At 55.3% G+C, this 27,738-nt stretch overlaps 2 protein-coding genes across 12 annotated transcripts; one reads left to right on the top strand and one right to left on the bottom strand.

Annotated features, from left to right (window-relative positions):
- Positions 1-386: 386 nt before the first annotated feature.
- On the bottom strand, positions 387-19,844 carry NCOA5 (nuclear receptor coactivator 5). Of its 10 annotated transcripts, XM_074887839.1 has the most exons (10): positions 19,767-19,840; positions 16,305-16,491; positions 15,663-15,770; positions 11,606-11,672; positions 7,916-8,275; positions 7,531-7,646; positions 7,253-7,379; positions 5,094-5,293; positions 2,795-3,118; positions 387-2,386 (listed from the first exon to the last, which is right to left on the bottom strand). In XM_074887839.1, exons 2-10 carry the CDS (start codon positions 16,465-16,467, stop codon positions 1,728-1,730), a joined length of 2,124 nt encoding a protein of 707 aa, XP_074743940.1. In that variant the 5' UTR covers positions 16,468-16,491; positions 19,767-19,840; the 3' UTR covers positions 387-1,727. The 10 variants fall into 10 exon arrangements, with proteins under 10 accessions (XP_074743940.1, XP_074743932.1, XP_074743933.1 ...); XM_074887831.1 differs by lacking the exon at positions 15,663-15,770 and having other exon boundaries at positions 19,767-19,838; XM_074887832.1 differs by lacking the exons at positions 16,305-16,491; positions 19,767-19,840 and adding an exon at positions 9,953-11,356 and having other exon boundaries at positions 11,606-12,507; positions 13,818-16,284.
- Positions 19,845-21,734: 1,890 nt separating this feature from the next.
- On the top strand, positions 21,735-26,900 carry CD40 (CD40 molecule). 2 transcript variants are annotated; one of them, XM_074888043.1, is made up of 9 exons: positions 21,735-21,809; positions 23,086-23,167; positions 23,718-23,843; positions 23,953-24,096; positions 24,323-24,422; positions 25,392-25,453; positions 25,678-25,776; positions 26,148-26,173; positions 26,422-26,895. In XM_074888043.1, the coding sequence occupies exons 1-9, from the start codon at positions 21,762-21,764 to the stop codon at positions 26,575-26,577; spliced, it is 843 nt and encodes a 280-aa protein (XP_074744144.1). In that variant the 5' UTR covers positions 21,735-21,761; the 3' UTR covers positions 26,578-26,895. The 2 variants fall into 2 exon arrangements, with proteins under 2 accessions (XP_074744144.1, XP_074744142.1); XM_074888041.1 differs by lacking the exons at positions 21,735-21,809; positions 23,086-23,167 and having other exon boundaries at positions 23,367-23,843; positions 26,422-26,900.
- Positions 26,901-27,738: the final 838 nt, after the last annotated feature.

Raw genomic sequence — 27,738 nt, 5'->3', positions numbered from 1 at the left:
GGCTCCCACAGATTCCAGGTTGCATCAGGCAGCAGCCGCAGACGGACGCCGGGCCAGCGCTGCCGGTCCCAGGACAATCCCCCCACACCCCCTGGCAGCTGGAGGGGTCAGGGCCCTCACGCCGGCCCCACCACACGCTCCCGCACGGGTCCTGCCCCGGGCTCTGCCTGAGACCACCCGAGTCCACCACGTGAGAACGAGCCCCCATGAGGTGCTTCAAAAGGGCCGTCAGGGACAGCGAGGGGCCGCGCTGTTCCCGGGGTCACGGCCAGGGTCGGGCGCTGTCCCCAGCGTCCTGCGCCGGGCAGCGTCTGGCACAGCTCATGGGGAGCGGGAGCAGCGGAGCGATGCGTCCGGCAGTACTCAAGCTGTTAGTGTCAAAAATGCAACAAAACGTTTTTCCTGACTTTTTATTAGAAAGTAACGTCCTCTTGTTAACAGCACAGAGAAAAAAAAAAATGCTACAACACAAACCACCTGGGACAAAGAAACTCCTCTGCTCCGAGAACACTGCTTGCTTAGTTTTGTTTGGTTCTCCACAGACTCTAAGAAGGCCGTGATGGGGGGAACCACAGAGTTGGGAGATGTTCTATGTTCTGGTATCAAACTATGTTACTGGTTACAAACATGGTGAAGAATCACTGCCCGATTTTCCACTCAACTGTCCACAGCAGCTACTGAAGTGTTGAAAAAATGTATAAAATTATGGGTATTGCATCTTGGCACTGCCTCTCCACCTTAGCTGGACAAAACACGGCTCGACAGTGAGATGAAGGTTCCAGGGGGGATGTTCACCGCTGGGTGCAGGTACCCCAGGGGAGGGCCTGCAGCACACCAGCGTGGCTGCCCTGGAGCTGTTGTTGGGCTACAGTCACCAAGTGTCCCGAAGCAAGATTGTAAGAGAAGGAAATTTATAAGCCAAATTTAACAGATTGATCTTAACACTGACTACTTGGCGTAGGAAAACTGACAGACCGTTTCAAATCTCTGCCTTGGCTGGAAGGTCTTGTGTTTCCGACCTGCCACAGCACTCAGAGCAAAGCTGCCAGTTCCTGGGTGAGGTGGGCAGCGCCCCTCTGCCTCCCCGCCTCGCCCTGCCGGGACGCTCCGTCCAGCCGCAGAGGGACCAGGCGGCACGGGCCTGGGCTACTGAGTAGCGTCAGGCATGTGCTTGATGAGTTCAGCTGCTGGCGCTACCACTGTACTTTCCACCTGCCTTATATGCCATTAAAAAGAAATAAAAAAAGAAATCCAAAGAAAAATCGTGCCCATTCCAAAACGGTGGGTCTCCAAGAAGGCCCAGTCAGTGCACCGCTCCGGTCAGTCCCGCTTCCTCAAAACCCCTGACCCAAAACTACCCTAAGACCGTTCAGTGAGACCAGACTGCACCACAGCAAGAAGATGCACCAGCTACTGGGGGTGAGGAAACTGCAGGACTGTCCCCGCAGAGCTGCTGGGACCGGACTAAACAACCGATTGTCCAAAGTAGCCCCGGGCACATCGTGCCGTTGAGAAAACAGAGCGTGCTCGTCCAGACACTGCTGAGCAGAGCGAGGTGCGGGAGGGCAGCGCCAGCCAGCCCGCGGAGCGCCGCGGGGGGCACGCGCTCGCCAAAGCCGAGGACGTGCACACCCAGGGGCGCTTGTCCTGGGACAGGAACGGGAGACGGGCTGAGCAGCTGCACGTGTGGGATGGCGGAGGGAAGGGGAGAGGGCAACGGCTCCGCTTCAGTAGTGCCGCTGGTAGGAGCCCATCGGCGGCTGCTGGGCCGAGGACCCCGCTCGCCCCTGGGCCACGGTTTGGCTCACCAGGTGGGAGAGTGCAGGTCCGCTCTGGATAAGGGTGTCCAAGGCTTTCTGCACACTGGGGTTGTCAAAGTTGATACCAGAAGACACCGGCCTTTGCGCAGGGACGTTGCCAGGTGCAGGGAGGCGATTTTGGTGCTGACCATAGAGCGACTGAGCTTGTGGAGGGGCTCCAGGTCTTGGACCTGCATTTCTTGAAGAGCCTGGGAGAGCAGGAATCTGTGCGCTTGGAGTCTGCAATCTCTGCTGAGCCTGGTTTAAATTTCCTGCACTCATCTGTGCTGACCGGGCCTGACCACTGCCCATGTTAGCAAAGTTCTGGTTGGGAGTGCTGCCCGAAGTGCCTGCAGAGGCTGCGGAACTGCTGTTTGCTACAGCAGCTGCTGCCACTGCCGCCCCGCTGTTGAAGAGACTGAGGATTTTTGCTTGAAGCTCCTGCTGAGGATTAGAAGAGGAGACTGGAACAGAAGGAGCAGAGACCAGAGGCTGTGAACCCTGATGAGCCTGAGAGCTTGGAAGGCTGGACTGACTACCCAGAGATGATCCTGAAGGTGCCCCCAAAGACTGTCGTGACATAGGTGCTGGGAAGGAAAGGGAAGAGGGTTAGAGCTCTGCAAATGCCCTCGAAGGGGCACCTGAAAAAAACTAGTGAAGCAGCTACCAAAGACACAAGCATCAGTGACTACCCACCCTCTGAACAGGAGAGCCGCACCAGTCCGGGAACCCAAACCACTCGGCACAACTGTTGATGCCGTGCAGCAGCCAAAGCAGTTACGGCAGTCCCGGGGTTTTCCCGAGAGAATCCAGTATAAAAGTTCTTTCACATGAAAGATCTGAATCGTCTCAGGACTCCCAAAGGACACGTCCACCTCAATAAAATGAGGTGCTGTGTGAGGAAGCTACAGCACCAGGACTCCTCTGCAATCCTGCGGCCGTTTTCGTGCCCCAGCCCAGAGGGGCCACAAACCGCAGGATTAACAGACACTCACCCTGCAGAGAATCAGTGCTTCCCCTCAGCAGCCGTTCCTTCCGGTCCCTCAAGTAATTAATGACTTTATCGGTCTCCTCAGCAGTCAGGTAGCGATTGTCTGCCAGCAGGTTCAGGAGGGTCTGGATGCCCGGAGGGTGACCTCCTCTGACACCCTCCTCCACAGGGGGTGGGCGCTCCCGCTCCTGCAGAACAGCCTCATCTGCCATCTTGGCCGCCTGCCGGGCGATCTCCTCGCGCTCCTTCTCCCGTGATTCTGTTTTGTAGCGCTCGTAATTCCGTGCCACCAGCACCATGGCATCAGCCTGGGGCATGTTGCGGTGTTCTGCACAAGGAAAAGAAACATTTTAGGCAAACCAAAGCACTGCTCACGGGCGCTGCCTCGCCTCGCGCACACCAGCGCGTCTCGCCCAGAGACAGGCAGCGCTTTGGGATCACAAGGCTAGGTCTGGGCAGCTGCCCAGGCACACGGTAACAGTTCCATTTCCTAAGCCGACAGAAGGCTCAAGGCTACTGCCCAGCAAGGCCGCCCTCTTCTTCCAGAGCCCAGGGCTCTGAGGAGACACCCTATCAGCCCAGGAAACGTCCTTCTTGCCTCTCAGCCCATTAAAAGGGAAAGCAGCTCTCTCTACCTCTCACATAAATTCTCGGTGCTCCAAGAGGAGAGTTCCAGCCATTCCACCGCTAAACCCTTGGAGAGATCCAAAACTTACCCTCTGGAGGCTGCTAAAGCCTCCCAGGGAGGACAGCGATGGGAATACGTGTTGGTTCTGCACTGCCAGTGCCTTAATACAGGTGTGTGCACGCAGGAGGTAGGGAGGGAGGGAGCACTGGCTCTGTGTCACGTTACTGCTTATGTTCACGGCTCTGGGGCAATAACCAGCCATCAAGTTCTACAATACAATGACTAATGGTCAATGACAAAGTCGGGGCTTTTTTTGCAGCTGCCTTTTAAAGTTTCTGAGGTCGTTATTTCCACCTCGCAAAGCATGCACGCAAACATTCCCCTGAACACAGATTTAAGCAGGAAGATCAAAAGAGGTTTTACCTTCCAAAAAGTGCCCAAAGCTCTGGGCACTTCTCACACCCACAGAACATCAAATCCTGCCACCCTTCTCCTCAGGAAACTGGGGTTCATTCCAACATTACGCTTTGCCCAAGTTGCGAAAGAGTTCCCTGAACCTAACGTGAATGGAAAGGTGGCTGCGTGTGCTGCAGGTGAGCATATCTGATCTCTAGAAAGAGCTGTGGATGAGCTAATGACTGGGATTCTTATCAGATCTATACACCGTTAGATCCAGTCAAGAAGAGGAGAAGCTTTAGTGGGAGGACAGGTGTTAAAACCAACGGAGCTGTGAGTTAAAACCAAGGGCAGTGGGAAGCCCAGTAAAAATATGCACGAGCTGTATCTCCGCAGGAAATGAGGGAACCCTCCTACCACACCTGCATCCAATGTTAAAAGAAACCACGCTTCTCAGTCAGTGCCTGTGCATTCGGAAGTTCACTCTCCCAGACGTCACAAAGCATCACTTGGGAACACAGTAAGGGAGAAACAACCTTTGAAAGCTCAGCTGTGGTCGAACTAGTCACCTCTGTAAACAGAGTATGTGAACAGGCCTACGAGCAGAGCAAAAGGCTGCTGAGATCACATTCTGCAGATGTGTTTTTAATCCCTACACCCACCCTCACACTCACAACCACCAAGTCACACCCTGAGATGGAAAGTGATGCGACAAGTGTAAATGGCACTAGAAAGGTGGAGCACACATACCCCATCACTTTATAGTTCTTTTTGTAACTCTTCCCAGTTTCACGATCAGATCTTTACCTTGACCGAATATGCTATCCTTACTCTCTTCCTTAAATCACATTTGGTTTCAAAATCTATTCTGTAGTTTGTCACGTTCCAAACATGCTCCTTTGAGAGCAACAAGTGATAAACTGAGGTCAGACTAGTATTACTCAGAACTCTACCAAGGCAACGGAGTCATTTCTAGAGGTGGGGTTCATGGCTTGCCCTGAGATGCAAAGGCTGGTGATGTTAGGTGCCAAGAACACAGCTGAGACTCCCTCTTGGCAGAAATTAGACAGTCCTTTGACAAGGGACAAATAAAGTATTATGGAAGCTTTTAAACAGCGGCAGTCACATTTACGATACAGTGTCAAGTCATTAGTAACTACTTATGCCACAGCAAGGATGAAGTTTGTCCTGCATGATTCTGCTTAACAGAGCCGCAAAGCAGCACGCTGAGCGGTTCAGAGCGACCGCAGAGCTACAGAGCCCACTGAGACCGCAGTACCTTGTGGGGTGCCAAACATGATGTTAACAGTGCAAGAGCGGTGGACTTGATGCTGCTGGGTGATGACAATGGCAAAAGGAGACCCTCCTCTGCTCACATCATCCAGGGCTTGTGTCAGCGACATCTCTGTGTTGAGGAAGATCAGGTCCACTACCATGCCCAGATCCCGCACCTTCCGCCCCACCGACTCTGCGTAGTCCCTACCACAAAGCAAAGCCAGCAGTTTAACAAGTCAGTCACATACAGGAACAGAATCCCTGGCACATTCTCCCTCTCCGTCATCTCAGATTCGCTTTCCTGATGGCTTGCCAAACTACATAATGTTTAACAGGACAGTATTAAAGCAATCTCATTACAATCATATAAAAGCCCTTATTTTGATCTGAATCAGTCATTTCAGTTTAACTGAAATAAATTACAAATCAAGCCTTAGCTTAGCTGAGAAACAGAGTGTTTGCAAAGGGATTTACACTATTACAAATTTCTTTACATATAAATGTGTTTAAACTCATTAAGTGAGGTAATTTATGCCTACAGAGATCTAAGGGGTACACAGCAGAGCAGCCAACCTACAGAAGTCAGATATTTGTGCTACATTCACTATCAACTGTTCAAATGTGCCTTATTCCTTAGTCCTGCTCTTCTGTTCCACCAGTTGCTGCCTGCTCTAACCCAGCATCAACACAGCATCTGCAGATCCACTGTTCCTGTATCCACTCTCCTGCAGACTTCCCCTTCCAAGCACAAACCACAGCTCGCACGGCTGAGCTTAAAGTTTTCAAGTCTTTTTTAAGCTTACCGTAGTCAGTACCAAAGCCGCAGTACTGGCTGCGCGTGCACTCTGAGAAATCCAGTCTGCGTGCACCCACACCTTTTGAAAGAGGTTCAATTTACCGTCTTTGGATGCGAACATTGTAGTGATGACTAAAACTGCTCCCCCTGCCAGCTATCTTTTTAAGGATTTCCAAGTATCTAAGTCATTCGGGAGTCATCTTTCAACAGGTCTATAGCAGGTGACATCAATGATTCAATACCCAAGATTTATTAACATGCTCCTGCTCTTTAGGTTTGTAGCTGTTACAGACCAAAACAGTTCCTTAGGATATTAAGCTGATCCTCCTGCACAAAAAAATTCTCGCTGCATCAAGTACAACAACTTGTGGTCTATTAGAATATCTTCCAAAGACTTTTAGTCACCGAGGGATAAAGAATCTAATATTTCCTTTCAAGATTTGTTCCAATAGGTAATCAACTCCATTAAAAGCAAACCACAGAAACTTATTTCTAGTTTCACTGCTTCCCTTGTTCCGATTTCCTGTGCTGTCTTCTACCACCAGATCAGGCGAGCGTCAGCTCTTTCTGACTCACAGATACAGCAAAGTTAAATAAAAGCAACTCTTGATCTTTCTTCCAAAGGACTAAGAAGACAGAGCTTTAAATTTCCCCTTGACAAACATTTTCTTCAGACTCCAAGACAGATCTATGCTTTATTTACATATTTGCTATTCTTCAATATATTTATTTGTGATGATATAGACGGCAGACTGGTGCCATCGTGACAGCCCCCCTCCCGCCACACCAGGCATAGGTGTACCCCCGTTACCTCAGCAAGCGTTCCTGACTGCCGCCCGAGATTGCCCTGGCTACTGCTTACACATGCTTCTGACAGCGGTCACGACTACTTCCAGCAGTGATTTTATACTTCCTGCACGCTGGATGAACAGCAGTGGCTGGTATTGGCCTAGTAACCGACCTGACGGGAGCTCTGAAACGAACACCCCCACGACTCCACCCTGACGGCTGCTCTGCACTATCTGCTGGTTGACACAGATTAATAAAGTTACGTGTCGTTCAGCCCATGATCAACAAGTATGGGCCACTACAACCTGTCGCAACAGTAGGCTGATAAGGAGAGTAGGTAGAAAGTATCAGGAGAAGGTAGTGATAGGTGACAAGAAGGAAATGAAAGTAAAGCACAAGGTTCAACATTTCTCCAGCTCATCAACATACATTCCCAGAACAGCAGCTGTAGCTTTCTGAGGGTTCTAAAGCCACATTCAAGAGCACCCTGTAAGACAAACAGCCTCAAGGCAGGACTAAGTTTAATTCCATTTTCTTCTACCATGCAATAACAAAATTGATCATAACTATTTTCTTACTTTGTCTGCTTATTCACCACTATCACAGAACAATCCACAGGTCTCTCTGCATCAAAACGTCTCTTGATTTCCTCGTAGTACTGACGGTACAGCTCCTCCCGGCGCCGCTCCTCACGCTTCAGACGGTCTGAAAGCAAGTCACGGGGACAGAACAAATAACATCCTCTGGACCTGCTCGAAGTGCCACAGAACGCAACATGCTCGGCACTGCAGGCACCTCCCGCATCCTCCCAGAGGGAGGATGGGAATCTGCCCCTTAAAACGTTACAGGCACTCACCTTCTGAATTCACCGGTGCTCTATCAAAATGCTCTTTGTAACGGTCATAGTAAGAGTCATCCTTCCGCCGATAGTAGTCTTCAAGGCGAAGGTAACGGTCATAACCATCATCTCGTCTGCAACATTTACAGAAGAAGCAAGGGTTTCCACGCTCCGGCACAACGTCAGGCAGTAACTCTGGCCAGCACGTCACACACAAACCTTCCTCAAGTTTCATTTCTGAAGTACGCACCCACTCCGCACAAGACACACAGCAGGCACTCAACTGTTCCCAGGCAGACCAATCTCCTTATCTTAAATGCCCAACACCACTCAAACCAGCGCAGCCATGGAGGCAGGAATGCCATAAAAAACGTGTTGGCAAATACAGTCCCGCAGAGATTACCTGTACATAGGGTCTCGAGGGTCTCTCATATCCCGTGGATCCCTCACGTCCCGTGGATTTCTCATGTCCCATGGATCCCTGTATCGATCATACAGCGGCTCCCGTGGGTCACGAAGATCTCTAACATCACGAGGGTCCCGCAAGTCTCTTGGATCCCTGATATCCCGTGGATCTCGCAGGTCCCGTGGGTCCCTGTGGTCTCTGGCGTCACGCATGTCCCTGGCTCGCATGTCTCGAGTGTCTCTGGAATCTCGCCCGTTTCTACCATCCCTGCCATCTCTGGGGTCTCTCCGTGGGCTCCCCCGAAGAGGGGAGCGGTCGCGCCTGGCATCGCGGCCATCCCCGTAGGCATATGGTTCTCTGAGGAAAACACCGGGGAAATTCCATTAGACTGCTAACGACAGGAGTATGGTTACCCCTAGTTCTCTTACCTGAGGTGCCAAAGCGACCCTTCTCTCAGGAGCTGAATCCTCCCTCCTATCCCACAACAGCAAGAATCGCCCCAAAAACATATTTGTTGAAGCAGCCCAGAGAAGCTTCTTAATTTTAATGTTTATCACAGTCAAACAAGACCCAGAAAGCTCCTTAATGGAGCATCCCTAAAAGTGTAGAGCACCTGTGGAAGAAGTGAACAGGCACCTCAGAAACCACCAGTTCAAGGCCTCCAGCCTCCAGCATCAGCCACAGATCATCTATCAAACATGTTTTTGCAAATTCTTTGAGAGAATTCAAGGTGCTGTAATACCCACAAATATGCAATAGCCAGGAGCATTCAAGGGATCCAGTGAATTCACTAGTCAATGACAGCAGAATACCTGAAATAATTTGTTTTGGCATAAGATTAAAAAAGGAGCTTGTTGTGACGAAAGACGCTGTCGGTTCCACGTTGCGGTTGGGTTTGTGCTGCTGGCAGCAAGCAGTGACAGCTACCGCCGTGTCCTGGATCTGAAGGGATAGTTTCCACAGAAAGTCAGTCTTTTTATGATGCCCCATGTTAAGAGAGTGCTGAACCCAACCAGCACCACATCCTCAGCAGCAACAGGCTTCTCTGTCATATCTGAATGATTCACCTCACTCAGACTTTGCACTACACTGTCCTCAGAGGCAAGGAAGAATAACATTCCAGTCTTCACCTTTTCCCAAAACAGTAGGGTTTTTTCCAGGTCATTTCTTTTCCAGCAAAAACCACAACTTCACTGTAGTCTAAGCCAAACAAAAAAAATCTTGCAGAGAAACCACCGAGCTTCACGTGTTTGGAATCATCTTTCCCCAAGATACTGACTGTCGGGTAAAAACTCCAGCTTTTTCAATCTTTTTATTTCCAAAACTTGACAGACTTTGAGAGTCCTCTACCAGCCTAATCTAGTTTATGGAAGATAAGCAGAACACAAGCCTGCTTCCACTACAGCGTGCTCACACAGCAGTCACCCGGAGAGAACAGTGGGAGCAGCGGCTCAGAGGGGCCCCAGGTCAGCGTCTGGTGCAGCGGACAGTGACGAGACAAAGGTGCAGCGTCCATGCACGGACCCTGGGGGTCAGACACAGGAGCGCTGGCAGACTATTTTTGTGTCAGATACAAAACAGATCTTGGGACAAACTACAGAGCTGCCACCAAGAGCATATAGAGCCATCTCCTGTGAAAGAAACACTATTTGTGCACAAACAAGTGTGAACTCCTTCAGCCTCCTGGACACACAAACCCTTTTTGTTTGTGATCTGTACTGAAACCACATCCCATGAGATACCTATCATCGCCCCCTTCCCCCCAGCCTACAGTGAACGATGGCAGCAGCTCAGCGGAAGCGTCCGATTTGCTCTGATGGATATTGAGTAACTGATCTTTCTGTAGCTGTAAGACTATAGAGCAAAACAGCCAGATGCAGTGTAATTGTTTGGCATATGACATTTATTCCAGCTGGAGCAGGGGTGACCAGAACAGGCCACAGTCATTATCTGCAGAGACAAAAGGATCCAGAATGAACAACGCACAACTGCAACAGAAGCACCGACGTGGCGCGGGTCCCTCCGCTCTCGCACCTGCGTGGCTGCCCTGCTGCTTGCGGAGAGGCGGCACGAAGGCACAGAAGCTTCTGGTTCCGCACCTCAGTCTCCAGGGCCCAGCTCCTGCAGCACCGGCACCGCTGCCGCTTCTGCTCGGGCACCACGGCTGGCAGCGCGGTGCAGGGCTCCATCTGCAGCCGTCGCTCACAGGCCCACAGCGGGGTCCAGGGCCTGTCGTCCACAGCTGTGCCCAGGGCACTGGCGCCAGCAGCAGGGGATGGCCATGGCGTCTGCAGTGCCAGCTGGGGTTCATGCCCGGCACGGTGGCACCAAAGTCTTCGGCAGCTGTGGGGGCAGTGCAGTCACAGCCCGGTGCCCGCAGCACCGCAGCTCACGCCTCCAGTGCTCCCCGGGACCCGCCCCGCGGGCGCCTGCTCCTGGGTGCCGGCGGGATGCCACAGTCCCAGCGCCACTGCCCGCCCTCCGCGCGCAGTCTGAGGACCAACGCTCGCGGCGTTACGCCCCTGTGGTGCCTGAGGCCAAAGACGTGCCACCAGTGCCTGCAGCCCAGGTACTCGCAGTGTGCTCGGGGTCCTCCTGCCAGCACCGTGCACACCTGACGCTGCCCAGGACACGCCACATCTGTAACGGGAACCCCCAGCTGTGGGCCCGAGGCATTTCCTGGGCCCAATACCCACATGCTGGTGCCCACGAGTGCATTCGGCCCTGTGCAGAGTAAGTGCAGCACATACAAAAGACCCAGATGATGCCAAGAATTGCAGCCGCTCATTCTCTTTTTTTCTGGTGGTAGATGTCTTGCTGGTTGCACTTTTTCCTCAGTTTTGGTAATTTAACAAGTCAAGTTAGCAGAGCACACCAGACAAGCAAGAGCTTGATTACCTTCAGGTCCAACAAGCAATGCTCCGTTGCACAGAAAGCTTTACAGTATCGGCACAGAAGGTGCAGGCCTCACACCAAACCGTAACCACGGCACGGCTTCGTGCGCTCCCTAGTAACACCATGGAGAGGGACCTGAAGCGTCTTCCTGTGGCAGGACAGTCCGAGTCCTCTCCACTTGCCTGGAGTTCGCACACAGAGGAGGCGCAGGAGCTGTGGGCGTGGTGCCTGCCGAGGGGGGAAGCCAGAAGCTGCAGGTACACAGCGCTCCCACGCAGAGGGGACTCGCTCGGGTGCTGACAACACGAGCACACGCGCAGACAGGACAGGGCAATAGAAACGTCTGCTCTGTCTCGTGCTTCGCTCACACGCTCTCTTCCAGTCGCGTTTCAGCACTGGAGGCTTTCGACACCAGAAGAGGCAAGATCCCAACGTCCCCCGCAGCACGGCACTGGGAACGCCACAGCCCCTCGGCGTTCTCTAGATACTTGAGGCAGGAGCAAACATCAAGTGTATTCTTCCTCACAAGACTTACAACCTGTGCTGCAAAACATAATGCTTAGCTGTAGTAACAGCAGCAGGCACGAGGTTCCCCTCGTGCCTCCCGAGGTGTCAGCGCCAGAAGGGCTCTTGGAGGAGGAGCAGCCACGTCCCGACTGTCTCGCGTGAGCATCTCCGTTTGACTGGGGAGTAGCAGTAGGGAAGAGACACAGACATTTAGCACAGGCCGCCGGGCTCATGCCCTAAAAGCCTGACCTTCCTAGTACAACTCACTGCTTCCAGGTACTTTACCTTCGTGCCGGACTGGACCTTGATGAAGCCTTATTCATATTTCTTCTTTCCACTGCTTTTTTAATATCTGTAAAGAATAATCAACCCATCTGTTCAATGCTATGGAACAAAAAAAAGATCATCAGCACAATTCAAATGAAAGCAACTTAAGCTCAACAACATCCAGATGGTGCAAGAAAATCCATTCAGCAGGGAGACATTGTCACTTTGACAATTTTTTATTAAGTTTAGATAGTACAACGTAATGAAATTTTCATGGATTTCTCTGACTTCAAAATAGGGTGGACAGCTTGGGTGAAGTTTTAACCCTTTACATTCAGGCCTACATCCAGACTCTTCGTTCCATAAGAGAACCTCTTTCTTCTGCAGTCTATGAGCGAGCAGAAAGCGACTCATGGACTCTAGGAGAAAAAGCAGAGTCTGAAAACCTCCAAGAACGGAAGCTGATGGCCAGCACAGTCTTAAGTTCACAGCCAGTCCTGTTCAATGGTGCATGCCGCTACCCTTGTTGAAAATAATCCAAGGGTTCTCAAGTGGCACATGCAACTGCCTTCCAAGGGACTGCTGCAGCGTTAAGTTGTACAGCCTCCACCACTGAGGAAACGGGATCCAAGGAGCCCGAAGCACAAGCTCCTTACAAAGTCAACGTGGTGCATTCAAAACACCACTGTTAATGTGATGCAAACTGATGCCACAGATCAGAAATTTGAAAATTGGGTGGCTTCTGAGCATCTCCATGAAAAACACCATGAAGTGAAATACAAAGAAGTAAGAGAGCTGAAGAAACAGTCTTGTCCTCCACCAGAAAAAGTGAAGTTGCCCAGAAGTGGCAGGGGCCCATATTGTTCTACTGTGAAGAAACAAAGCCTTGCATAGCAGCTGACTGCGGATGAAATGACGTACTGGAGGGGGGCAAGAACAAACAGAAATGACTTCAGATGTTTTATTCTCAGAGCCTTTTAAGGAAAAGAACAAAACAAACCTAGGTCTTATCTGCTCCCTGAGAACCTACCAACAATTAAAACTTCTTATTATTTACATTAACTACCCTCAAAGCTCTTGCAAGAGAATAAACATGCCACAATGTCTCTGGGCAGACTCAGTCTTAACATCTTCTGTAACTTCCCAAACTACCCTTCATTACTTTCAAGATTAAAATTAGAATTAAGGGATTAGTTCTAATTTTTGTTCTTGTTGTCAACCAATAAGCGGCACATTCTCTTTTTTTTTTTTGGGGGGGGGGGGGGGGGGGCGGGGGGGCGGGGGGGAGAGAAGCAAGTGCAATCTGAACATTAACTACAAATGCTGCGTAACAGCCACAGGAGCACAAAGCAGTCTCTCCGGGATCAAATACGGCCGCACTGTCTACCGTCACAAACAAAATTTGATAGGCATTTATTGCCTACATCATTTTACTCATTAAAGATATGAAAACACTTCTATGCATTTGTGGAGGTATTAGTATAATGCAACACTGGAGTTAAACTCTCCCAAAGCCTTTTACCTTACTGTGTTATTAGCAATTCTATTTAATGCTCAGACTGCATAACTGAAGCAACTGTTCTGGCATTTAGTTTTTAGTTGAGAATTCCCCCCCCCCCTTAAAGTCAAGTGTTATTTTTAAGCAACACATTATCTGCTTTCTTTGGTTTAAAATTATTTTTATTTTCCGTTTTAAGATGCCATTATAGAAACCTATTATGATTTTTTTTTTTTTTACACTCAATACCATACATTTCTTTCAAATAAAAAAAATGTATTTAAAACTGAACAAAAATATTTCACTAGAAGAAAAAACACCTTTGACAGGGATCCTTCTCTTGTGCAAAATGAAGAGATTTAATGTTTTATTTAATGCCATTTACAGGTTAAGTATTTGAACACTGACAAAACTTCCAAGAAAAGAAAAAAAGGAGTCTTCTGTCCTGTAGGATTTTGAGATGAGGCCACTGTAATCATACAGTGTAACCTTCTGAATAAACACGTGACAAAAGTTTCTCAAATCACATTCCTATCTCAAGTGCAGCAGCAGCATTGAACTAGAGATTATCTTTTAGCAAGAGATCCAATTCCAATTTAAAAGTCTTCTCAGCACAAAACCCACCAAAGCTCCAATAAATTATTCCAGAAGTAAATTACTTTGCTGTTAAAGAAAACTATTTATTTCCATTTAAGGACTTGTCAGACCTATCCCTACTAGATTAAAACTCACTTATCTCCAGGTCTGTAACACACAGATCGCATCACTCCTTTATCTTGAAGCTTTTGCTAGGGCTTGTTCTTCAACTTTTTAAGCCTTCTTCAGGTTTTTCTGAGGCTTCTCCAATTCAGCATGATCCTTTTTGAACCAGGCATACCAGAACTGAACACAGTATTCCAGCAGCAAAACCCACAGGTACCAAAACCTCCCTGCTCACAAATCTGTGTTTCGCACAGCTAGGGATGGCGAAAGCTCTTCCTGGGCACGGATCTGCCCTTCTGGCTTTACTGAAAGCTCAGTTCTGCCTGCACCCAGCTTAGGAAGAAGTCCAGGTCATTTCACCATCAGTGACTCAATCTTCATTATTTCATTCTCTTTTTAACACGATTGTGTGTTTTCTTTCCAAGTCACTTATAAAAGCACTGCATGGCCAGGAATCAATTTTTCCAGAGCACCACTCAAAGCACTGAGCAATTCCATCTACGTTACACTGAGATTCATCTGAAATCCATTTCACCCTATGTCGTTTTTCATTGTTCTAGCTTCTTAATCAAATCAAACACCTTACAGAAGTCTCTTACATCAACACTGCCACTTTCAGCCATAAAACTTGCAGCATCATAAGAGTGAGTTTGACAGGATTTGTTTTGAGTGGCACGAATCCCCTTCTCAGTGAGCGTCAGGTGAAAGCATCCCTTTGTTCTCGGGGGCTGATGCCAGGCTCATCCCACTTAGGCTGCCTGCTGGCACACCCGCAGCACTCCACTCCAGCCCTGGAAACTCCCTAGTTTTCCAAGGCTTGTGGAAAAACAACATTAATAGCCTAGGCAGGTCCTCACCTCACTGAGTCTCATAGAGGTTAGAATTAATTTTTTTGAGAGGTCTAGTTTTGGTAGCTGCTGTTTTACCTTTTTTATTTTGCTACTGAAATGGAAATGATATTAAAAACACCTTCTGCCTCCTCAAAAACAGACAGCAGAAACATTAACTGAGGACTAGGCGGTCCTTTCCAGTTAGAAATTTTACCATTTCCAGACAGTTACTCCTTAGCCTCTAAAACAGCAGCAGTTGTACCTGCTTAAGCTCCTAGACCTGGACAATGCTGGCCATAATTTCTTCTTGTATCCTTCTACCCTCCTGGTCTATTTGCCTCCATTTCTACCTTCAGGCTTGTATTTGTTACTGTACATGCACCTTCCCACAAGTTATTATTTATTGCTCCTTTCATGCCTTTCTAAGTCAAAATGGTTTTCTTCAAATTAGCATAGGCTTACTTCAAAGGTAATTTTTTTTGCTTGCATTTAACAGATTACCCTTACATTTCTAAGCATTCATTTCTGTTTAAGTTTGCTCCCAGCATATTTAGCTGAATTATTTTCATCTTGATGAAAATGGCCTTTTTAAAGCACCTAGTATTTATAGCACTACTTACAGATTGATTTCGCATGTGCAAAAAAATCCAAGTTAAGATTACTTATCTAACAAGCTGCTAAGTGCTGTGGCCAATTCCTCTGAACCTGAAATTTGGTTTACAGTTTTTAAGACTATGTGCATGAGGTTTCAATGACCACTTCCCAGGGCTTACACATTGAACAGTTTCTTGCACAGGGCAATAGAGCTTTTCAAATACTAACACATAAAAATAAGTTCAGAGTAAGACCTAGGTGGCAAGATGAACCACACAGCACTTACAGCAAATAACTCAGAATACAAATATATACCTAGCAAAAGTGATTTCAGACTAACGCCAGGCAAGTTTCACATAGTGATCTTTCCAGAGAGCTTTACAACAAAGGCACTCTGTCTACCAGAACGCATGCTGGGGTCAGGAGAAGAGCACGGATCAGTTTTCCTTACCTAATCTATAGCCTTTATAAAGGCGACCCTTCTCACCGTCCAGAGCGGCCTGGACATCTTCTAGACGGTCATACTGCACGAACCCATAGCCATGGTACATGCTGAGGGCTGGAAAAGTTAACAGCAGGGCAAGACCGGTTACAACTACGGGACAGTACTAACCCACACCCAGGCCGTCAGTAACCCCACCAGGTGAACAAGCAAAGGCGTTCTACCCAGAAACAACTATGCAAGCTTCCTGGGAAAATCAAATCTGCCAGGATCAAAATGCAGAGCCTAAAGACTCTGAAATATGTTTCTTAGACCAACTTCCTTCTGACAAGGCAGTGACCAAAATACAGCCCGTGAAGTGACCGAGATTTGATTAAGAGACCATGAAGTCACTTGAAAGAGCACTGTAACATCAGACTGCAACCCCAAAAGATAAAACATAGCTGATATATATGCATTACGTTTCAGCTGTACTGAAGGAATCACTTTTTCAGAGAAAATGCAGGCAGAGAATATTATCATTAAAAGGTCACTTTTCAGGAACAACATTAGTCATTCCGCTCATCATCATCAAATAGCATTTGACAAGCATGAAAGTTATATTTCTCACTGAATTCCCAGCCACAAAAAGGCATAAGATAATATACTAACCCCTGATTTTGCCATATTTTGAAAATATCTCTTCCATTTCTTCACGAGTCATGTGGTCTGTGGGCAAATTGCCGACAAAAAGTCTTCTCTCTAAATCCTGAGGATTGGTGCTGTTAGTGAAGTCGCTCTGTTTGATGCTATTGCTCTTGCGTCCTCGAGCCATTTTGCTTTCGTTCCAAATCCAACTCTTCGCAAAAAAAAAAAACGGCCATGCATATAATTTCAATCCATGACATTAAAATTAAACTGGAACAAGATTAAACTTAACAGTTTTGCAGACTAGAAGCCAACTGGGTCTGCTTGACGCAAACTTCACTCCAGAGAAATCTTAATACAAGGGATACAGAGGTCTGGCAAAAACGGCAGCATTTTGGTTGAGCTTGTCTGTAACACGGAAAGGTAGTAAACCTAATTATTTTGCAGATAAGTTTTAATGGTTTAACTCCAAACTAAGATGCAAATAAACCTCATTTTCCACTAAAACGTCTTAACTTTAAGCTTTTCAATACGCCCATTGTTGTCATATCTACTTCTCCAGTTCAGTCGTAAGAAGTGTTGGAATTTATGCAATATTTTAATAAGCAGAAAGGAAACACTCATTGCAACATTGCATAACAGGACCCGAATATTTCAATACAGGCTTTGAATGAGATATCAGGAAGTGCTGTTTAAATGCTCTTAAGTGACCACACCTGGATCACTTCACCAAATGCGAAATATTCGCTTTCCAATACCAGAAAACACAGTTTCTCATTCAGCCCCCTAGTAAACTGCATATCTGATTCCCCATCGAGATGTCAGCTCCCACAGAAGGCGGGTCCACAGCTGGGAATTTAACCACCCCACGTCAGTGCCGTACCGCTACCTCCTCTCCCCCAGGACAGCAGAAGGACACTTCCTTAACCCGCACTACCGCAGACAAAGCTGGAGCAGCCAGCAACATTCGCTGCACAAAGTTACCCAAAGAACTGCAGAAAAACCCCACCAAATAAAAAAACAACATAAACTCTACCAAGCTAACAAAAAACCCCACCAAAGCCCACCCAGGATCATACTTTCTGGTTTAAAAATCACCATTACATAAAGCTTTTAAAAAAATTAAAAACCCTGAAACTTTCAAGATGAACTTGAAAATTTTAAAACTATTTAATAAAGTTGTCATACTTCCTAGACATTCATCTACAGGAATGCAGCGTGGGATTTTCTGTTTATAACATGCAAGACACCTGGAAAAAGAAAGCTGATGAAATTGAGTATATCAACAAGAACTTCTACTGTTAGTCCTGAGATGCCTGCAACCAGCATGCTCCCTAACAGTAACCTATATTCATCACAATTTACAAGTCGTCTCTAAATAAACAAGTCAAATGTCCAAAAATATTGAAAAGTTTTACATAAATACTTTTACAACAGTTAACTGGCCTGAAAAATACATCTACTCCAGATTTGAGATGTAAAATTTGGTTTTTAAGATCAATCAGCTTTACATTTGTATCATGTTTCTCCACCTTTTAGGAAACCCTGCAGGGATGGGAGGCGGAGAACACCTCCCAGTCTAAGAAACTTTTTAAAACGAACTGCCAGAACAGGGAGGAGGAAAAAACCCCAAGACCCAAACCAAAATCAAAAAGTCATTTCTTCTACCGTATTTGCCTCAATCCTCCTGTAAGTTTGTCTACACACGCAGTTTTACCTTCCCCATCAGAAGTATTAAATCTCATCCCATTTTCCTGTAGGGAAGCGCTGGATTTCTCTCCTGTTCTACTACTGCAGCTCAAGTTCTCATCAGTTGAGGGGAAAGAAGTTTTCAAAATTCTCCCAAAATGATTAAGTGGCTATAAAACATGGAAAGACCCACCTAGTCCAAGTTCCCACTGGGAGCAGGACCGGTTGTCACGGCCTTCTCTAGCCGGGCTCCGAGCGCTGCCGGGGCTGGGGACTCACCCCTGCGAGCAGCTCCTCGGGCAGCGCGACCCGTGCGTACGGTCCCGGGATGTCACGTGTAGACACAGCAAACAGGCGTCAACAGGGCTCGTAACTGCTGCTGGCAGGACATTGCCCTTTCGGTATAAAAAGCATAAGAAATTCCCTTTTTTCTTAGGGGTGGGGATAGCAGGAGGTGGCTGGGGAAAAGGGTGCAAGAGCTTTCCATAGGAGGAAAACCAGGGATCTGTCTTTGCACTAGCAGGTCACTTTCAAACCAAAGCAATAAATCCCAAACGCTCAGACAGGCTGAACTACCAGAGAACTTTCGTATAAGCATTTACTGCCTCTCACCATTTTCCACTCAGTGGATGACATAGTTAAGGGCCATTTAGGACTCATAAGACCAGAATAAATGACTGTTGCCCCAGCTTTAGGCATGCTACACCAGGTGGACGATTAATTTCCACATTAAGTCTTTTTTCTGTGAACGCAGCCGCGGAGGCCATCTACACACCGGGGCAGCTTAACAGCGCCACCACCCCGCCCCCCCCCCCCCCGCCAAAACCGACTGCCAGGCCGAGCAGGTTCCTACAGCAGGACAGCCCACTGTCAGCTCATGTGCCCGGAAAACCCCTGGAAGTTAATTAAAGCCACATTCCCCTAAAAATCTTAGATTTAAAACCAAATTTATTTATTAATAGCGCTACAGCTTCGGAAAGCAAGACACCACTTAAGTAGGATATCGAAACTAACTCGACACAAGCAGAACATGACACACAAGTCTGCAAGAAGTTCCTGGGCAAGGCAAAAACAATAAAGGCAGCCACCGCTGAAAGGAAGGGTGCTGAGGAGCTGTAAGCTTCCCAGCCAGCTCGGGCCAGCAGCTCCCAGCACCTCGGAGCCCAGCCACCCCCCGCCGCACCCCCAGAAGCCAGGCCTGGGGCCAGGAGGGCCGTTCTCGGGCAGCACTAGACCCCCTCGCGCAGGCAGGGGAGACGGGGTCGCCTTCCCTGCCGAGGGCCCCGCCGCTGCTGCGAGAACGCGAGCCCGGCCGTCCCAGCGCCGCTGCCCCACCGGCGCCGGCCAGCGCCCGCACCGCTTCCTCAGCAGCGGCGAGGAGGAGCACAGGCCCGACGCTTCGCTGGCGGCCGCAGCCCCCACACCAGCCCGCTCGTGCTCCCGGGGGCAGCGACCACCGAAGCCCCCGCCGCACGTCCTGACCGGGGACCCGGCGCTTCTCAGCTCCGTTAACCCCGCGCACCGACTGGCCTCGGGCCGCCGCGGGAAGCACCGTGCCGTCCCCGCGGGGGAGCTCCGGCGAGCCCGCACCCCCCGCTGCCGCTTCCCGGATGCGCCGGGCGGCTAGGCGGAGGCGCGGCCCGCCTGCAGGCCGCGGAGCACGCCCGGCCCGGCCCGGCCCAGCGCGGCGGCCGGGAAGGACTCGGCCCCCCGCGGGGTTTAGCTGCGGTACGTCGTTTATTCGAGCGCTCCGCATAACGCCGCGCCGCAGCCGCGGGGCCCCGCCCGCAGACTTACCGCCGCGCCGGGCCCGGTCCGCCTCAGGCCGCCGCCCGCCAGGACAAAGGCGCCAACCGCCGCTGCCGTACGGCGCCGTCGCAAAGCTCAGGGCGAGCACTGCCGGGAGGACGACACCTCGCGCTTTACGGCGCGGTGTGCGGACGTACCACCCGCCGCCATGGCTACCGAGGCAAAAGCCTTCACAGCTTGCCTGGCTCCCGGCATGCCCCGTGAGCCGCCGCCGCAAGGCAGGCTGGGACTTGTAGTCCCGGGGGGGCGGCTGGGCGAGGCCGCTGGGTGGCGCCACCAGAGCCCGCGCGGAGCGGGGCGGGGCGGGACCGGGACCAGGCCCCCGCCGTTGCCGCCGCACCCCCGCCCAGCGCAAGGGCCGGGGGCGCTGGGAGCGGGTCCGGCAGCGCGGGCCGGGGTCTCCCGCCGGTCTGGGAGCGCCGGGCCCCGCCGCCCCCCGCCGCTCGCAGCCCGGAGCCGCACGCGCGTCCCGGTGCGCAGCTGGTGCCCGGGGCTGTGGGGACTTCCCAGGCCGGGCCCGCGGGAGCCCGGCCCAGAAATCCCCTCCCCAGCTTTGCCTCCGCGCCTCGGCCCTCGAGGCTCCCCCGGGACCCGCCGCGCTCCCGTGTGCGTCAGTTCTGGGAAGCGCAGGCAGGCCGGGGAATCCAGAGCACGCGGCTCCCGCGGCCAGTGAGGGCACGTCACCTTCGTCACCTTCACTAGTGGCCATGGTTAGAGCTGTGCTGGTAGCCATGGTCACCCCACGCATGGGGAAGCGTGGGCAAGGTGACCTGGGTTATAAACTTTAATCTCCAAACCCTAGAAAATATGTAAAACGCCCTGGACCATCGAGAATGTCGGGTTGTGCTGAGGGTGAGTTATTTGACAACTGGCAAAGGGACTAATCGATTCGTTAAGCCAGCAGTGACACTGACAGCGAGCTGCCTTCGTCGTGACGCTGAGAACCACAGCCCGGGTCAGCAAGCCCCTGCCCAGGTTAGGGCCCTTCCCGGGAGCGCGCGCAGCAGCAGAAGCGTACGTGAGCCGTGCCGTTGGTGTACGTTACTGACCAATCGCTATCTAACACGTGTGTTTGGAAAAGCACTAACCTGGGATTTTTGCGTATAAAAGAACGAAAACCTGCAGGTGGTGTGCTTGGTTTGTGGAAAAGTCCACCAAGCACCCGGGCCTGGATAAATACACTCTGTCTCCTGAGCGTGTTCGGATGGGTTATTGCAGGCCGGGCACGAATCCGCTTTTTGGAGAACAGGAGCAGGAGTGACCTGGCGAAGGCCACGGGCAGCGTGTTCCCGGCCACCTCCAAGCCGGGGCTGAGGCGGTGGCCATGGCGCTGGCGCTGCGGCGCAGGGACGGGACGGCATCGCGGTGGGTGACTGCGGCACCCAGGGGCGTGGAGCAGCCGCCACTCCCTGCACGGCCCCACATTGTGACGGGGAGTCCGGGGAAAGTCTGCCGGGTCCGCAGGGGAGCCTGGAACTTCCCCGGGCAGCGCTCGGGGACTCCTCCGAGGGAACTGAGCCAGAGGCAGGCGGGCGGCCGGGCCTCTGGCGCTTCTGCCCCTTCCCGTTGTGGGCTGACGTGTCTGTGCGGACCCTGCGCACGGGGCCGGGGCCTGCGGGCAGTGGCGGGGGCTCCCCGGGGCCGCAGCCCTGGGCTACCGTTGGGAAAAAGAAGTGAAACCCCCAACTTCTGCCCCAGGAACGAGCCGTTGGGGCCAGAACAGACGCTCACCTCGCCTCGGCTCGCCGCCGGCTCCTGCCCCTGCCCGCACCTCCGTCACCCCGGGAAGGACCCGGCAGGACCGAGAGGCGGGCGTGACGCTGCCCCCTCCCCGCCCCCGCCGGGTGCCGGCGGGGCTCCCCGGCCCGGCGCGGTGCGGGGAAGCCCCGGGGCGGCGGCGGGCGGCCCAACGTCCCTTCCTGGGCGGGAACGGGCCGGGGCGTTATAGGGCGGGCGGCGGCGGCGGCGGCGGGGTGCGGCGACATGAAGCGGCTCGGGGTGTTGGGGCTCCTCGGCGCGGTGCTGCTGGGCGTGAGTGGGGCTGGGGCTGGGGCGCTCCCTCCTCCCTCCTCCCTCTCTCCATTCCTCGGGGCTCTGCCCCGGCCCGCAGCCCCGGACTTTCCGGAAAGGGCTCGGTCCGGCCGCGCTGGCCCGTCCCCTCGGCGCGTCCCGCCCCCGCGGGAGGCTCATGGCCGGGCCGGGCCTGGGGCGGCTGCGGGGGACGCTCCGGTAGCGCTGCCGCCCCGCACGGGCCGAGCCAGCCGTGTCCGACCCCCCCCACGGGACCCCCGGGGGCGCGGGGCGGAGGGGAGGGCAGTGCAGGCAGGGCAGGCAGGGCTCTGCTCGCGGGCCCCTCGGCCCCTGCTCGCTTTCGCTTTCCCCCCGGGCCCGGCGGGTTCTGCCGCCCGGTCCTGCGCCAGGATGGGGCGCGGGTCGCCGCCGGCAGCGTCGAGCCTCGGGGCTCCGCAGCGCCGGGCACGGCCGGGGTCCCCGCAGCCCGGGGTGCTGGGAGGCTGCGGGGGGGCAGGGACGGGCTGCCGGCGCCCCTTTCACTTCCCTTTCTGCTCCGCGTCAGGCGTGTGACAGCGGGGCCGGTGCCCCGACGGCGGGGCCGGTTCCCTTCTGCCAGCTCGGGCATCCCCGTGTCAGACCTCGCGGTGCCCCATCGAGCCGGGGCTGCCCGGGGGTCCCGGGGGGGGTCGTTTGGGCCACAGACACCCGTTGTGCCGGGCCCTCCCTCACCCCAGGGCTCTGCCCGAGCCCCCGTCCCGCTCCCTGGGCTACCGGGGATGGGCAGCACGGGGCTTGCCCTGTGCGAGGGAACGGTGCCGGGGGTGCCCTCCTGCCCCCCGACTGGCCGGGATCTGCCTCCTCTCCGCCCTTCCCCGCGCACACCGCCCCAGCTAGCAGGGCAAGCAAGGGCCCTGGCTGCCTCCGCTTGCCCAGGGCTTTCCCGCCCCTCAGGGCCGGTGCAGCGGCCTGGGGAAGGGGCTGGCGGTGCTCTGGGCACGGGGGGCCCGGTTAACACTGCAGCCCCGTTGTCAGGGGCAGAGGCATGGGGCAACGTGCGGTCACCGCCTGGTAGGAAATCTGCCACCCCACTTCAAAGAGAGCACCGGCGGCATCAGGCGGCGCAGGCGGCTCTGCTGCGGTCTGTGGTTAGCACAGGCATGGGAAGAGCGGGGCGAGGAAGCCCTCACCTCGGGATGTGGGTTGGCGCACAGGTCAGCGCACACGTGCCTGCAGAACCGAGGCAGTGCCGGAGCGCCGGGGAGCGGCACGAGTTCACCGGTCTTGTTTCTTCCAGTGCTGGGAGCCCAGTGGTGCTGCCAGATGCTCTGAGAAGCAGTATGAACACAAGGGCGGGTGCTGCAACCGGTGTCAGCCAGGTACGGAGACCCCTTCCCCTTCCTGGGGACCCCCAGGCCTGGCTGTGCCTGGGTGGAGCAAGCCCAGCTCGGTGTGAGCGAGCCCGTGCCAGCGGTGCTGACAGGTTCACCTCCCTGCGTCACCTCAGTGCAGGAGCAACTGGGGACCTCATGGGTGCCCTGGGAGAGCCCTGGGCCTCAGCGAATCTGCCACAGCTCTCTTGGGACTGTCAGTGCTCTGCAGCCACAGGCAGCTTGCGGGGAGAGTGCTGCCGCTGGCACTACCAAATCATGATGGTATTTGCCAGCTCCTGCTGTCACTGCCAGATCGTTTCCCAGTCCTTGGAGAGCGGGAGGGAGCGGCTGCCCCTGTTTCCCTGCCCCAGCACCTGGCAGCCCTCCCGCACCTCGCCCCACGCAGCGTGCGCAGCCCTGGCCGCCAGAGCTGCATCGGGCTACCGAGCAGCAGGCTGCAGTGGCCCTGGCATCCACAGTCACCAGTGCTGGCACAGAGCTGCTGCCGGGAGAGGGGAGAGCCCCCTTGCTCCCTCCTCATCGGCCTCTGTTGCAGGGGAAAAGCTGGTCTCCGAATGCAATGGCACAGAGAACTCTGTCTGCACCCGCTGCGAGAGCGGACACTACCAGCAGAGCTGGACCAGGGAGAGGCACTGCACCCCCCACGATATCTGTGAAGAGAGTGAGTGCTCCCCGTGCCCACCAGCACCAGCCTAGGGGGGCTGCAGGGGCTGGTGTCCCCTTGGGCTCACGCCCCGGTGTCTCACCTTGCCCGCGCCCCCTTTGCCCAGACGCCGGCCTCATCGTGAAGACACAAGGAAACGCGACGCACAACACGGCGTGCCAGTGCCAGGCCGGCACGCACTGCTCCGACTCCAGCTGCCAGACCTGTGTGGAGAACCAGCCCTGCCAGCGCGGCTTTGGCTTCGTGGCAGGTGAGTCCAGCCAGATCCTCCCTCTCAGCGGACCGATGCCCCAGCAGCACTGACTTCGGGCCCTCCAGGGCCGGGGGGGGGCTCCCCCTGCGGGGTGCCCCTCGCAGGGCTTCGGGAGGGCTGCGCCTGGCAGCACTGCCCCAGGGAGTGCTGCTCGCCTGACCCCCGCAGCCCCTCGCCTCCTGTGGCCCGTACTGACCTTCCTGCAATCTCTGCTCCTCTCCAGCCAAGGCTGTGGCCCGGATGTCATCCCCCTGCGAGCCCTGTGCAGAAGGCACCTTCTCCAATGTCTCTTCTAAAACCGAGCCGTGCCATCCCTGGACGAGGTATTGTCTGAGTGCTGACCACATCCTTCACCCATCCCCAGCGTGTCCTCTGCTGCCAGCCTCTTTGGGGACCTTGGGGACCGGCTGGGATGGTCTCTGAGGGACAGCATCAGGCTGGCGTAGGGCAGGAGTGAGAGGAGCAGAGCTGCGAGGGCACTGAGCTTCGGGGCGGTGTGGCTGAGCTCGAGGCAGACATCCAGGTGCTTGTGAGCATCCTTCAGCGTGTGTGCAGAGCGCTGGCCCCTCCAGGGACGTCCATACTGCCGTCTGCACCAGGAAGAAAGGGCTGAGGGGCTGCGGGGACCCCCCATGCCCTGTCTGGGCTCTCCCTCCCAGCACACTCCTTGGCTGTAGCCATCAGCTGAGGCACCAGCCCTGTCCGTGGGGAGTCTGGCTTTGAGGATGCCATGGGCTGGCAGGTCATCCCTGTCTTTAGAAAGCTGCTCGAGAGTTAATTGTACTCCCTGGTAGAAACGTGAGCCTTATTTCCAGGCTGAATTAGTCTTGCTTCAGCTGCCAGACATTGGATTTCACTTTGCTTTTATCTGTGCCCAGAAATTACCTCCCCACGGAGCCACTTGTAGCCTGTCATCGAGTCATCTCCGAGCTGTTCTGCGATAGCTGCAGTGCCTGAGCCCCAGGGTCTCCCTGACTGGGCAGGTCTCAAATATCTACTCCCTCCTGCGCCTTGTCCCAAAACTTGTCCCCATCTTCAGGAGTTTCAGCAACTCCAGAGCAGGACCCCAGGGTGGGGCCCTGCGATGCGGGGCCCCGGTGTCCCCATCACGCCACACAGGCCACAACGTTGGCCACGGCCCCGGCCACTTGCCGTCCAGAGCCCGGTGTGCTCGGCGCAGGATGCTTCCTTGTGCAGCTCTGGTGGCTGCCCAGCCCCGGCCATTCCTGCTCAGGGGCTTTCCGTGTGCTCAGGCTGCTGCTGTGGTTATATGGTCTCGTTCTTCACTGCAGCTGCGAGGAAAAGGGGCTGGTGGTGAAGGTGGAAGGGACGAACACCTCAGATGTGATCTGCGGTAAGTGCCGGGTGCCTGGGGCTGGGCCGGTGCGGAGCAGGGATCTCCTGGTGCTCCGCTCCCGCAGCCCTCGGAGGAGCTGGCCTGGCCCGTGGGTGTTTTGGGGAGAGGAGGGTGTTGTCCTGCTCCTCTCTGTCCCCAGGCAGGACTGGGCCTGGCGCAGAGACAGCTCGGGGTGCTCGCCGTCTCACACGGTGCCTCACGTACCCCGTCTCCCTCGGCAGAGTCGGGCGGGCGCTCCTCGCTGTCGGTGCTGATCCCCATCACAGCCGTGGTCGTCACTTGCCTCGTGGGCATCTGCATTTACTGCCTGGTCCACACAGGTGAGGGGCTGGGACACGGGAGGCGACGCCTTGGCTGGAGGGGCCGCGGGGGGAGGACGGCAGCAGCTCTGCCGAGAGCGGGGCAGCCCCGCTGGGGCGGCTGCCGGGACGTGTGTCCCCGAGCCTGTTGCCGTGCCGGGTCGGTGGGCTCTGTCCTCAGCAGCGGGGGCATGTTCGCACGGCTGCAGCCCAAGCTGGGCCAGCTCCTGGAGGAAAGCGCTGGTGCCCTGTGGGTCCTGCCCGGCTCCCGGCCGTGGCCCCCGGCCTGGCAGGGCAGCAGCCGGGGCTCTGAGCCCTGAGAGCTCCGGGCAGGGCGGGGCAGCAGCGCTCCCCCCCCCCGACCGCGGCCCTCTGTCCATCTTTCCCTCCAGATCCCAGGCAGCGGGTGAAGAAGCAGGTGAGTCTGCCCAGAGCCCCCCTCCAGCAGTGGGTTGGGGTCCCCCCCGGGCGCAGCCGGGGATGTGGCTCTGCAGGGAGCAGGAGGCTGGGACAGGGGCAACGCTGTGACGCTGCTGGCAAACGCTGAGACAGGAGGGACCCGCAGAGGGTGAAGGGGGCACCGGAGCATTGCAGGAGCCTGGGAAAAGACGCGGCTGCAGGGGTGGGGGACGCAGCTGCCTGCCCCTGACGCCTGCCCCCACGCAGGTGGAGGCCGGGGAGCCTCAGGAGCTCCCGGGGGCCCGTCAGCCCACGGAGACAGAGGATGGAGTCTTCCCTGTGCAGGAGACCCTGCTCGGGGGCCAGCCCGTGGCCCAGGAGGACGGCAAGGAGAGCCGAATCTCGGAGCAGGAGCGGCTGTGAGGGCGCAGGGGCTGGGGCACCGGCCCCTCTGCCCCTCTCCAGCCGGGGGCACCTCCAGCGTCGCGCCTGCCTGCGGGTGACCTGACGCTGCCGTGGGCCAGGACACGGCCCCCCCCCGGGGACACCCCGGGGACACCCCAGCTGCTCCCGGGGCCGCCGCGGCCGAGCGAAGCTCATCACGGGGCTGCGGAGCAGAGCCCGGGCCCGGCGCCCCCCGGGGGCTGCGGCGGGGCCCAGCGTGGTGCTGGCGGGGGGACCCCGGGCCGAGCGTGGCCGGGGCGTGCGGGGCGGGACCCCCCCGGCGGGGCACGGTCTGGCCCCGGCCCGGGGGCTGCGGGAGCCCCCAGCGCTGGAGCCGGGCCCAGCCCCCGCGGGGCCGGTGAGGGCGGGCGGGGCCGGGTGTGCCGCTCCCCGGGGGAGGTGGGGGGGGGAGGGCGCGGCCGGAGCCCGGGCACCCGCGGCCGGTAGGTGACGCTGCGGGACCGGCGCGTGGCGGGGGAGCGAGGCCCGGCCCTGGGGGCGGGATGTCCTCGGGCACCCGCCCTCCGCCGGCCGGCCCGGGGCTTGGGGGGATTTGGGGGGGTTTTGGGGGGGATTTGGGGGCACCCCGCGGAGAGTGGGGGGGGGGGGTGTGGAGCTGCCGCCCCGGCCACCGGCGCTGCGGGGGGGGGAGCGGCCTCGGTCCGTTATTCTCCACCGCGCCGCGGGCAAAACACCGTAATTAAAACTTTATTAATAAATTCTCCGAGTGTGCGGGAGCAGCGCGGCCGGCAGCCCCTCCCCGGGGCCCCCCGCACCGGGGCCCACCCGCGCCCCGGGGGCCGGCGCTCCGGGGATGGGCGCTGCGGGCATCGACGCTCCGCGGGCAGCTCCCGGCAGGGAAGGGAGGGGCGCAGCCCCTCCCTCTGCTGCTCGACCCCAGCCCCGCTCCGCTGCCCCCGCCCTCCCCGAGCCGGGTCCGCCCCCCCTCCCGCCCCCCCTCCCGCCCCGGCACCGGCAGCCAGCGGCCCCCGAGGCTGCCGGGCAGCGCCCACCGCCGACCCTGCCCGCGGGGGGAGCACCCCAGCCCCTGCCCGTGTGTTGACCTAACCCTGCCCAGGGCGCTGGTGCAGGCAGGGCTGCCCGCAGCAGGCAGACTCTCGCCAGCCCATCGCCCCATCA

This window comes from Strix uralensis, chromosome 18, assembly GCF_047716275.1.
Source record: "Strix uralensis isolate ZFMK-TIS-50842 chromosome 18, bStrUra1, whole genome shotgun sequence".
Lineage (NCBI taxonomy): Eukaryota > Metazoa > Chordata > Aves > Strigiformes > Strigidae > Strix > Strix uralensis.
The sequence above is the reverse complement of the archived record's forward strand: the minus strand, read 5'-3'. Positions and strand labels throughout refer to the sequence as shown.